Here is a 12,027-nt window from a genome sequence, read left to right on the forward strand (position 1 = left end):
TACAGGCCCAGAGCCACCAAAACCTCTTCTTATGACAAGCCATTCAACCCTGGAATAATTTTTGTGAACCTCCTTTGAACCCTCTCTAGTTTCAGCACATTCATTCTAAGGGGCCCAAAATTGCTCACAATACTGCAAGTGACGCCTCACCAGTTTATGAAGTTTCAACATGATATCCTTGCTCTTATATTCTAGTCCTCTTGAAATGAATGCTAACATTGCATTTGCCTTCCTCACCACACACTTGACCTGCAAATTAACCTTTAGGGAATACTGCATAAGGCCTCTCAAATCCCTTTGCACCTCCATTTTTTGTATTTTCTCTCCATTTGGAAAACAGTCAGTTCTTTCATTTCTTCTAACAATGTGCATGATCATACACTTCCTGACTGTATTCCATCTGTAAGTCCTTCTGTAGCCTCTCTACTTGCCCCTCCATCTATCTTCATATTGTCTGTAAACTTTGCAACAAAGCCATCAACTCCATCATCCAAATCATTGAGGTATAACATAAAAAGAATCAGTCCCAACACAGACCTCTGTGGAACACCACTAGTCACTGGCAGCCAGCCAGAAAAGGCTCCCTTTATTCCCACTCTTTGCCTCCAGCCAATCTGTCACTGCTTTATCCATGCTAGAATATTTCCTGTAATACCATGAGTATGTAGCTTGTTAAGGAACCTTATTTGTGGCACCATGTGTGTCCTTCTGAAAATCCAAGTACACAACATCAACCGCTTCTCCTGTGTCTGTCCTGATTATTTCTTCAAAGATATCCAACAGATTTGTCAGGCAAGCTTTTCCCTTAGGGAAACCATGCTGACTATGACCTCATGTGCCTCCAAGTATCCTGAGACCTCATCCTTAATAATCGAACATCTTCCTAACCACTGAGGTCAGACTAACTGGACTATAGCTTCCATTCTTCTATCTCTCTCCCTTCATGAAGAGTGAAGTGACATTTGCAATTTTCCAGTCTTCCGGAACCACTCCAGACTAGTGATTCTTGAAAGATTATTACTAATGTCTCCACATCTTTCAAAGCTCTGGGGTGTACACCATCTAGTCCAGGTGACTTACCTACCTTCAAACCTTTCAGTGTCCCCAAGAACCTTCTCTCTAGTTATGGTAGCTTCATCTGACACCTGAAAGTTCTGCCATACTGTTAGTGTCTTCCACAGTGAAGTCATTCTCTCTGTTGTGTTATACCTGAGGCCATACCAGAGTAAATGGCATGGACCAGAGGCAGGCAGTCGATTAATGTGGGCTGCTTGAAGGTTTGCTTCATGTGGTACTGCAACCAAGGAAATGTCCAACTGACAATCATGCTTCAAGGACAACTCCCTTTGATTTCTAGTGTGCTTTTATTCCTCAATAACGATGAGCTATGAGAATATCACAAGTGGTTTATAGCTTCATCGTAATATGTATGACTTTTTCATTATAATATGTACACAGTGTGGCTTTTTCATATGGTAGCAGATCTACTTAATGCTCTTAAATATGATAAGCCAACAAGAATATCATGAGTTGGTTCATAGCTTCATTATCCTATCGCCTACTTACACTTAGAAAGTGCTACATTCAGTTACGAAGTCAGTAATAGAAACAGACACTGTGCTAAGTTGCAGGGAAGAATTGGATAAGTGCCTAGAGTGGGAAATCTTCCACAGTAGGGGAAGGAGCTGTGAATTGAGTCTAATTAACCTGGGTGAAAACACACAGGACAAGCCTGCAGAGAACTACCCATGCTATTTCAGTCTGTGTGTGAAAATTAACAGGACTGCACTATACAATAGCGTACTCAATAACCTATGTGCTTACTTTCCCATCAGTATTACGCAACTTACGGTGTCCATTAAAATTCGTTTCTGAAAGAGTGCCATCTCCTTGCGAAGCTCGCTCTGCACGGCTGACTGCTGTTCAGTGTGGGTTTTCTCCAGCTCCTCCAAGTTCTAGGAGTAACATTAAATCCACCATTAATCCGTCTCAGTCATTGTCAGCAAAACAAAAGAGCAGATTATTGACTAGAGGAGGAGGAATCTAGAGGTCTATCAGCCAGTCCTCATTAGGAGATCAGAGGTGCAGAGGGTCAGGAACTTTAACTCCTTAGTGCTATCTGTGGAATTCGTTGCCACAAGTGGCTGTTTAGGCCAAGTCACTGGGTATATTTAAGACAGAGGTTGATAGATTCTTGATTAGTCAGGGCATGAAGAAATAGGGGGAGAAGGCAGAAAATAGGGGCTGAGAGGGTAAATGGATCAGCCTTGATGAAATGGCAGAGCAGACTTGATGGGCCAATTGCCTACTTCTATTCCTACATCTTATGGTTATCATTTCAGAGGATCTGTCCAGGGTGTAAGATAAGTGCCATCACAAATAACGCTTCTACTTTCTTAGAAGTGTGAGTAGATCTGGCACGAGACTTGGTTGCAGGAGGGGCAGTACAGGCAACTCAATATACTGGGTTTCCACTGTTTTAGATGTGACTGAGTGGGAGGGATGAAGTTACTAGTCAGGGAAAATGTCACAGCAGTGCTCAGTCAGGACAGATTGGAGAACTTGTCTACTGAGGGTTTATTGATAGAACTGAGGAATAAGAAAGGCATGACCACATTAATGGGGCTATATTATATGTCACCCAACAGACCATGAGATTTAGAGGAACAAATCTGTAGCGAGATCATAAACCACTGCAAGAAACATATGGTTACTATTTAGGTGATTTCAACTTTTCACGTATCCCACAAGACAGTCATAGTGTCATAGAAAAGTACAGCAGAGAAACTGGTCCTTTGGCCTACTAAGTCCATGCTGAACCATTTAAACTGTCTACTCTCATTGACCTGCACCTCCATACCTGGACCATAGCCCTCCATATCCCTACCATTCATGTACCTATCCAAACTTCTCTTAAACATTGAAGTTGAGCTTGCAAGTACCGCTACGCTGGCAGTTCGTTACACACTCACATGACCCTCTGAGTGAAAAAGTTTTTCCTCATGTTCCACTTAAATTTTTCACCTTACACCCTTAACCCATGATCTCTGGTTGTAGTCCCACTCAGCCTCAGCGGAAGAAGCCTGCTTGCATTTACTCTATCTATGCCTCTCATAATTTTATAGATGACTAGAGACCTGTGACTAGTGGAGTGCCACAGGAATTGGTCTGCTGCTGTTTGTCATCTACTGTATATCAATGATCTGGATGATGATGTGCAAATTTGCAGATGACACCAAGATTAGGGATGTAGTGGACAGCAAGACTATCAGAGTTTGCAACATGATCTGGATCAGCAGGAAAAATGGGCTGAAATATGGCAGATGAAATTTAATGCAGACAAGTGCAAGGTGTTGCACTGCGGTAGGACCAACCAGGGTAGGTCTTACATAGTGAATGGTAGGGCATTGAGGAGTGTGGTAGAACAAAGGAATCTGTGAATACAGGTCCATAATTCTTCGAAGGTGTTGTCACAGGTAGATAGGGTCCTAAAGATAGCCTTTGGCATATTGGCCTTTACAAATCGAACTATTAAGTACAGTCCTGCATTACAGTCTTGAAGTGTCTCAGTACAAAATATCGACTGTACTCTTTTCCATAGATGCTGCCTGACCTGCTGAGTTCCTCCAGCATTTTGTCTGTATAATTAAGCACAGGAAATGAGATGTTATGTTGAAGTTGTATAAGACATTGGTGAGGCCTAATTTGGAGTATGCAGTTTTGGTCACCTACCTACAGGAAAGATGTGAATAAGGTTGGATGTTGCCGGGACTGGAGGACCTGAGTTATAAGGAGAGATTGAATAGGTTGGGACTTTATGGCTTGGAATGTAAAAGATTTAGGAGAGATTTGATAGAGGTATACAAAATTATGAGGAGTTTAGATGGAGTAAATGGAAGCAGGTTTTTTCCACTGAGGTTAGGTTGGCCTACAACTAGGGGTCCTGGGTGATGGGTGAAAAGTGCAATATTTAAGTGGAACATGAGGGGAAGCATCTTCACTCAGAGGGTTGAGAGAGTGTGTACTGACCTGCCAGCGTAAGCTGTGCATGTAAGCTTATTTTCAATGTTTAAGAGAAGTTTGGATTGGTACATGGATGCCAGGGGTATGGAAGGCTACAGTCTGGGTGCAGGTCTATGGGACTAGACAGTTTAAATGGTTCATCACAGACTAGATGGGCCAAAGGGCCTATGTTGTACTTTCCTATAACCTTATATCATCTAAAATGTTTGCAAACTTCTACAAAAGTCCCACAGATGAAGTTCTTAAATAACAGGAGTAGGCAACCGTGGTTGACGCAGGAAGTTAAGGACTGCATAAAAACCAAGGACAGGGCATATTAGGTAGCAAAAGTAGGAAGGTGGATGATTGGGAAGCTTTTAAAATCCAACAAAAGGCAACTAAAAAAGCTAAAAGAAGGGAAAAGATTAAATATGAAGGCAAACTAGCCAATAATATAAAGTAGGATACTGTAAGTATTTTCAGTTAAATAAAAAGTAGGTGAGAGTTGATATTGGACCACTGGATGCTGGTAAGGTAGTAATGGGGGATAAAGAAGTTACAGATAAAATTAATGAGTACTTTGCATCAGTCTTCACTGTGGTAGATACTAGCAGTGTGCCAGAGGTCCATGAGTGTCAGGGAGCACGAGTGAGTGCCATTGACATTACAAAGGATAAAGTGCTAAGCAAACCAAAGGTCTTCAGGTGGATAGGTCACCCAGACCACATGGACTTTTTGTAGCCTTTTGTATTCCTGGACATAGGTATTTCCGTACCAGGCCATGATGCAAGCAGTCAAGATAAGTCTTACACCGTAAGCATAGGAGTAGAATTAGGCCATTCAGCTCATCGAAACTACTCCACCATTCCATCATGGTCACACTCACAACACACTGGAGGAACTCAGCAGATCGGGCAGCATCCGTGGAAAACGATCAGTCGACGTTTCAGGCCGGAACCCTTCGTCAGGACTGTGGAGGGAAGGGGCAGAGACCCTATAAAGAAGGTGGGGGAGGGTGGGAAGGAGAAGGCTGGTAGGTCCAGGTGAAAAGCCAGTAAGGGGAAAGACGAAGGGGTGGGGGAGGGGAAGCAGGGAGGTGATATGCAGGAAAGGTGGAGAAGGAATAGGGGAAAATACAATGGGTAGTAGAAGGAGGCGAGGTGATAGGCAGCTGGGGGAGAGGGCAGAGTGAAATAGGGATAGAGGAAGGGAGGGGGAGGGAATTACCGGAAGTTGGAGAATTCTATGTTCATACCAAGGGGCTGGAGACTACCTAGACGGTACAATAGACAATAGGTGCAGGAGTAGGCCATTCGGCCCTTCAAGCCAGCACCGCCATTCACTGTGATCATGGCTGATCATCCACTATCAGTATCCAGTTCCTGCCTTATCTCCATAACCTTTGATTCCGCTATCTTTAAGAGCTCTATCCACGTCTTTTTTGAAAGCATCCAGAGACTTGGCCTCCACAGCCTTCTGAGGCAGAGCATTCCATATATCCACCACTCTCTGGGTGAAAAAGTTTTTCCTCAACTCCGTTCTAAATGGCCTACCCCTAATTCTTAAACTGTGGCCTCTGGTTCTGGACTCACCCATCAGCGGGAACATGCTTCCTGCCTCCAGCGTGTCCAATTCCTTAATAATCTTATGCTGCACTCCCTCAATAGCAAGGATATCCCTCCTCAAATTTGGAGACCAAAAATGCACACAGTACTCCAGGTGTGGTCTCACCAGGGCCCTGTACAGCTGCAGAAGGACTTCTTTGCTCTTATACTCAATTCTCCTTGTTATGAAGGCCAGCATGCAATTAGCTTTTTTCACTGCCTGCTGTACTTGCATGCTTGCTTTCAGTGACTGATGTACAAGAACACCTAGATCTCGTTGTGCTTCCCCTTTTCCTAACTTGACTCCATTTAGATAATAACCTGCTTTCCCGTTCTTACCACCAAAGTGGATAACCTCACATTTATCCATCAGCCTTCTCCTTCCCACCCTCCCCCAACTTCTTTATAGGGCCTCTGCCCCTTCCCTCCACAGTCCTGATGAAGGGTTCTAGCCCGAAACGTCGAGTGATCATTTTCCACGGATGCTGCCCGACCTGCTGAGTTCCTCCAGCATGTTGTGAGTGTTGCTTTGATCCCAGCATCTGCAGATTATTTTGTGTTTACAATTCCATCATGGTCGATCACTGGAAAAACCTTCCCCATCATTGAGCAAATCTACAAAGAGTGCTGCCACAAGAAAGCAAGTTCCATCATCAAGGACCCCCACTATCCAGGCCATGCTGTCTTCTTACTACTGCAGGAAGAGGTACAGGAGCCTTGGGTCCCACCAGGTTAAGGAACAGTTATTTTCCTTCAACCATCAGTCTCCTGAACCAGTGTGGGTAGCTTCACTCACTGCAACTCTGAACTGATCTCACAACCTACAGACTCACCTTCAAAGACCATACAACTCAACTCAATATTATTTATCTAGTTTTTAATTAATTGCACAATTTGTCTTCTTTTACATATTGTATTTTGTTAATCTTTGTTGTTTATACTTTTCATAATTTCTAATGTATTTCTTTATTACAAATCATAAAAGAAATAAAAGCAAAATAAGCCTCTTTTCCTACCCTCCCACCCACGTACACCTCACCGACACTGAGCCTCTAGTCCTTATCCCTGGACTCTCAGACATCAAACCTCCAACCTACAGTCACAGACCAAGACTCATCCTTTGGGCCTCTACCTGCGGACTTACCTTTCCAGCTTTCTACCTTTGGACTACTGAGTTCTGGACTTTGACCTTCAGCTATGCCCTCTGGACTTCGCTGATCTCTTGGTATTGAGCCCAGGGTGTGCCAATCACAGGTCTGACCTTTGGGCCTCAATCCCGGGAATTGCCAGTCATGAGTTTGACACCTCCACAATCGCTTATCTTTGACCTTTGACAATGATGCAATTTGGGTCTTGACTTCTGATCCTGTGACCTGGGAGGAATTGAGGGGGGTTCAGTAGCTCTTATGACTGCTGCCTATATAGACCCCCAACTCAGGATTCGCTGATCTAGGGATCAATGGTCTCCTCAGTGGCAATGACCTGACCTACAGAATCGCTGACCTTTGACCACAGAGCATTCCAACACAGGATTTTCATTCTCCCTCATCTCTATCCCCAGACCCTAAGCGGACCCCTAACTCCCCATGCTGTCCACAAAATCATTCCTATAAACTTAAAAACAAAGCAAGATAAAAGTCCTCACTCCAAGTGCAATCTCAATTAAAGCAGGGACAGACACAGGAGACACACAAGGACCTGGACCACAATGAGAAATTCCAGAGATTTTGATTATCTTGTCTACATCAGTGGGAAACAAGAAGTAGAGATACTTCAAGGCAAAAGAGACTGTGGACACTGGGCCTGGGAAAAAAGAAAATCAGGATGCTCAAAGAACTCTCAGGTCAAGCAGCATCTGCGCAAGGTGTAAGTTAACGCTGTAGATTGAAATTGTGCACAATGATGGAGAGAAAATACACATATACAGATTGGCTTTATTTCTCACATGTACATTGAAACATATAGTGAAATACATCATTTGAGTCAGCCCACAAGTGTCACCACACTTACGGCACCAACATAGAATGTCCACTACTCACTAACTCTAACTCTAACCCATGTGATTTTGGAATGTGTGAGGAAACTGGAACACCTGGAGGAAACTCGCACGGAGAGCATACAAACTCCTTACTGGGTGAGGCAGTAATTGATCAGTAATCACACTGGCGCTGTAAATCGATTGCACTAACCGCTATACTGGTAGATGATAGGTCGGTGGATGGAAAGACTTCACATCGTTGTCTATTGGTCTCTGCATAGCCTTACCAATACTGCCAGGGTATGAGAAGCAGGGAAACTCTAATCCGGAACTGGGAGATGAGCTGGAGGAAGAAGGCTGCAACTAATGAGGAAGAGCTTGCTCAACATCAACAGCCTCATCTCCCAGTGAATTAAAGAAGGCAGTTTTAGCAGCAGAGATAAAGAGCCCCCTAAAGTAACGACCTTCCTGAGCAGTCTGTGACACATAACACCCTAAGAAAAACAAGTGATTCCTCCTGACTACAATGCTTAACATAGAACATATATTACAGCACAGTAATGTATGGCTCTTTGGCCCATGATGTTATGCCAATCTACTCCACGATCAATTTAATCCCTCCATTTTTCTATAATCCAATGTCCCCAATGTACTGTATCTGCCTCTACCACCACCCCATCATCATCATCAAAGTATTTCCTCAATAATGAGCCAGGATTGATATGCTGAAATTTAAAACCCCCTCAAATCACAATGTTCAGGTCTATCTGCACTGAATATTTATTTTTTCAAATTTAGCAATACAGTGGAGAATAGGCCCTTCAAACCAAGCCACCAGCATACCCTGATTTAACCCTTGTCTAATCACAGGACATTTTACAATGACCAACTAACCTATAAAACGCCACATCTTTGGACTGTGGGGGGAAACCCACACATTCTATGGGGAGGATGTACACACTCCTTACAGAGGACACCAGTATGGAACTCTGATGTCCCAAGCCGTAACAGCATCATGTTACCATGGCACCCCATATATACACATGGACAATTCCTCAGTGCTGTTATGTGAGCTATAGCCTTTGCACAACACATATTTTCCTTAGATTGTCTCCACTTTTCTCATTTCAACTCCCTTGCCCTTGGCACTGCTCCTCAATATTGACAGCGAGTTAGCAATGTAAAGGCTAAACATTGAAAAATAAACTCAGTAGCCACTTTATGAGGTACCTCCTGTCCCTAATAAAATGCCCATTGAGTGTACGTTCATAGTCTTCTGCTGCTGTAGCACATCCACTACAAGGTTCAACATGTCAGAGATGCTCTTCTGCACACTGTTGTAACGCATGGTTATCTATTGCCTTCCTATCAGCTTGAACCAGTCTGGCCATTCTACTCTGATCTCTCTCATTATAACAAGGCGTTTTCACCCACAGAACTGCTACTCACTGGATTTTACTTTTGTTTTTCGCAGCATTCTCTGTAAACTCTAGAGACTGTTTTGCATGAAAATTCCAGATCAGCAGTTTCTGAGATACTCAAACCACCCTGTCTAGCACATTCCACCGTCAGTCACTTCTTCCCCATTTTAATGTTTGGTCTAAACAACAAATGAACCTTTTGACCATGTCTGCATGCATTTATGTATTGAGTTGCTCCCAAATGACTGGCTGATAGATATTTGCATTAACAAGCAAGCTTGTGTCAGGTGACTAAAAAAAGGTGGCAAAGGTATTTATCAGGCACAGTTGGCATAGGTAAGCTTAAAGCAAACAAAACTTGGGGCAGACTTGACCTTCGGGCTGTTACTTCCAGACTTGTTGACTTCAGTCTTCCACCTTTCGGGGTTTCTCTCTCCAGATTTGCCAAGTTCTGGATGTCAACTTTTGGCGTTCCCCCCCCCCCCCAGCCCAGAATTCACTGACCTCTGAACTTGCCAACCATTGGTTTGAGCTTCAGGTATCAACTCTAGGACCTGCCAATCGCAGGTTTGCCCTTTGGGCCTTGGTCGACGCAACCTCTTGACCATGGAGTGCTTTGGGCCTCAACTTCTGGACTTGCACAGACTTCTAATCCCAGTGGCCTATAGGTTCACCAGCCTTCATTTCTCCTACCTATACAGACCTTGGTCTCAGAATTCACCAACCTGGAAATCACTGGTCTCCTCAGGTTGGGAAACCTGAGTCGAAATGTCCTGTGACCAAGTAGTGCCTGTGGTTTTTGTGCTGACATCAGATGTACTTGCTACGTTTCAGTCACTATCACAAATCAGTTGTGTACATACATCTATTGATGCTTCTGAACACAACTTCAGTGATGTTCCTGTAATCATCGGGTGTTTTGGGTCTTTCAACATCATACAACCTCCTCCAGGTGACCCAGCCGGGGCTGATCAGACCCCAGCTTGTGTCCAGATGGCTAGCTACTTATGACTCCACGGCTCCCCTCTTTTGAGCCACAGCCATCTTGAGGCCCTCTCTGCCGCATCAGTGGTACTGCGGATGGCTCTCCTCTTCCTCTCTCCCTCGATGCCCAAAATGCTGAAGGCTCTAACTAAAGAACGGGCTATGAATCCCCTACAACCAGCCTCCACAGGGAGACACCTCGCTCTCCATCCAGCCTGCTGACAGTTGCTCACCAGTCCTGCGTACTTGGACAGCTTCCTTTCAAAGGCCTCCTCCAAGCTATCTTCCCATGGGACTGTCAGCTCCAGCAGCACCACTTGCTTAGTAGACTCAGACACTAGGACAATGTCTGGTTGCAGGGTGGTGGCTGCGATATGGTTGGGGAACTTCAGCTGCCCTTCAAGGTCCACTAACAGCTGCCAGTCCCTTGCAGAGATCAGAATGCCTGCAGATGTCCTTTTGGCAGGTATTGGCTGCTCCCCAGCTCTGACAAAGGCAATGGTCTGCTTGGAGGGTCGGGACCGCTTCGCCCACTCAACTCCTGCGCTGACGGCTTCAGCGATGGTCTTCAGGACCTGATCATGCCTCCACCTGTACCGTCCCTCACCAAGTGCCCTTGCACAGCCGCTGAGGATGTGCTCCAAGGTTCCTCGCTTGGAGCACAGTGGGCATGCAGATGACTCTGCCTTGCCCCATGTGTGCAGGTTTGATGGACTTGGAAGCACATCGTACACTGCCTGGATGAGAAATTGGATGCGGTGTGGCTCGGCTTTCCAAAGATCAGCCCAGGTCATTTTCCTCTCAACCGCATTCTCCCATCTTGTCCAAGCTCCCTGTTGCTTCATTCCCACCGCCTTGCAGGCTCTCATTTCCTCCTCTACTGCTCTCACCTCCTCCTGAACTAGACGACGCCTTTCCTTCCCTCTGGTGTCCATTTGGAGAGTTGGAAAGGATCCTAGCCCAGCTCGGCCTTGTGTGACCACTCCCACCAGCCTCCTGTGACGCAGCCTCGCTTCTGCCTCTTGAATAGCTTCCTCTGCCCTCCATTTCCTGCCAGTACTTACTTGGATCCCTGCTCTAGCCACCTTCGGGTCACTTGAGTCCCTATACTGTAGCACTTCTCTGGCTCTTGTTACCTTGAATTCTTCCTCCAAGGATTTGAAGGGCAATTGCAGTTTGTTGTGGTGTCCATAGAGTGCGATGCTGCTCAGGCTCTTTGGCAGCCCCAGCCATCTCCTGAGGTGGTTGCTAACCCTCCTCTCTAAAGTTTCGACTGTCGAGATCGGAACTGCATAGACGAGGAGGGGCCACAGGATTCTGGGAAGAATGCCATGCTGATACACCCAGGCCTTAAACTTCCCAGGTAGGCCAGACTTGTCCACAGATTTCAGCCAGCCATTCAATTCGGTGCAGGTTGCCTAAATGGATGTTGTGTCCCTTAAAGAGCTGTCAAAAACTTTGCCTAAGCTCTTGACTGGCTTTTCTGTGATGGTTGGGATGGCTGTGCCTGCAATGCTGAACCGGAACTTGTTCTCCACCTTCCCTTTCCTCAGCACCATCGATCTTGATTTGGCAGGTTTGAAACGCATCCGGACCCACTCCACCAGCTTTTCGAGCCCTTGCAGAATCCTCCGGCAGCCTGGGACTGATTCTGTGGTGACTATGAGGTCATCCATGAATGCCCAGATAGGCGGTTGCCGTTGAGCAGAATTCATTCTGGGCCCTCTGCACTCTGGTTCAGCAGACTTAGTGAGCATGTTCATGGCTAGGGAGAACAGTGTCACTGAGATACTGCACCCTGTGATGATGCCGACCTCCACCTTGATGTAATTGCTCCTGAAGAGACCCTCATCCTGAAGTTGCTGTAATAATCAGCGATAAGGTCTCTGATTCTGCTGGGGACGTGATATTTGGTCAGTGTGAGCTGCACCAGCTTGTGCAGAATGGAGCCATGTGCATTCGCCAGGTCGAGCCACAACACTGACAGGTTGCCCTTGCTCTCTCTGGCCTCCCTGATGAGCTGTGTCACCACACCTAT

General features: G+C 45.5%; 2 protein-coding genes across 5 annotated transcripts in view; one reads left to right on the plus strand and one right to left on the minus strand.

The window, feature by feature from the left end:
- Window positions 1–12,027, plus strand: part of LOC134355586 (choline/ethanolaminephosphotransferase 1-like) — a 143,196-nt gene that overhangs the window by 112,213 nt on the left and 18,956 nt on the right. The gene's annotated exons all lie outside the window — the stretch shown is intronic.
- The window catches only part of sycp3 (synaptonemal complex protein 3), a 203,584-nt gene that overhangs the window by 2,313 nt on the left and 189,244 nt on the right, over window positions 1–12,027 (minus strand). For all 4 annotated transcript variants that reach the window (XM_063065678.1, XM_063065677.1, XM_063065674.1 and 1 more), the window contains one exon: window positions 1,851–1,955. In XM_063065678.1, the coding sequence (XP_062921748.1) occupies window positions 1,851–1,955 (105 nt within the window). The remainder of the gene's footprint in view (window positions 1–1,850; window positions 1,956–12,027) is intronic.

Source organism: Mobula hypostoma, chromosome 13 (assembly GCF_963921235.1).
Source record: "Mobula hypostoma chromosome 13, sMobHyp1.1, whole genome shotgun sequence".
Lineage (NCBI taxonomy): Eukaryota > Metazoa > Chordata > Chondrichthyes > Myliobatiformes > Myliobatidae > Mobula > Mobula hypostoma.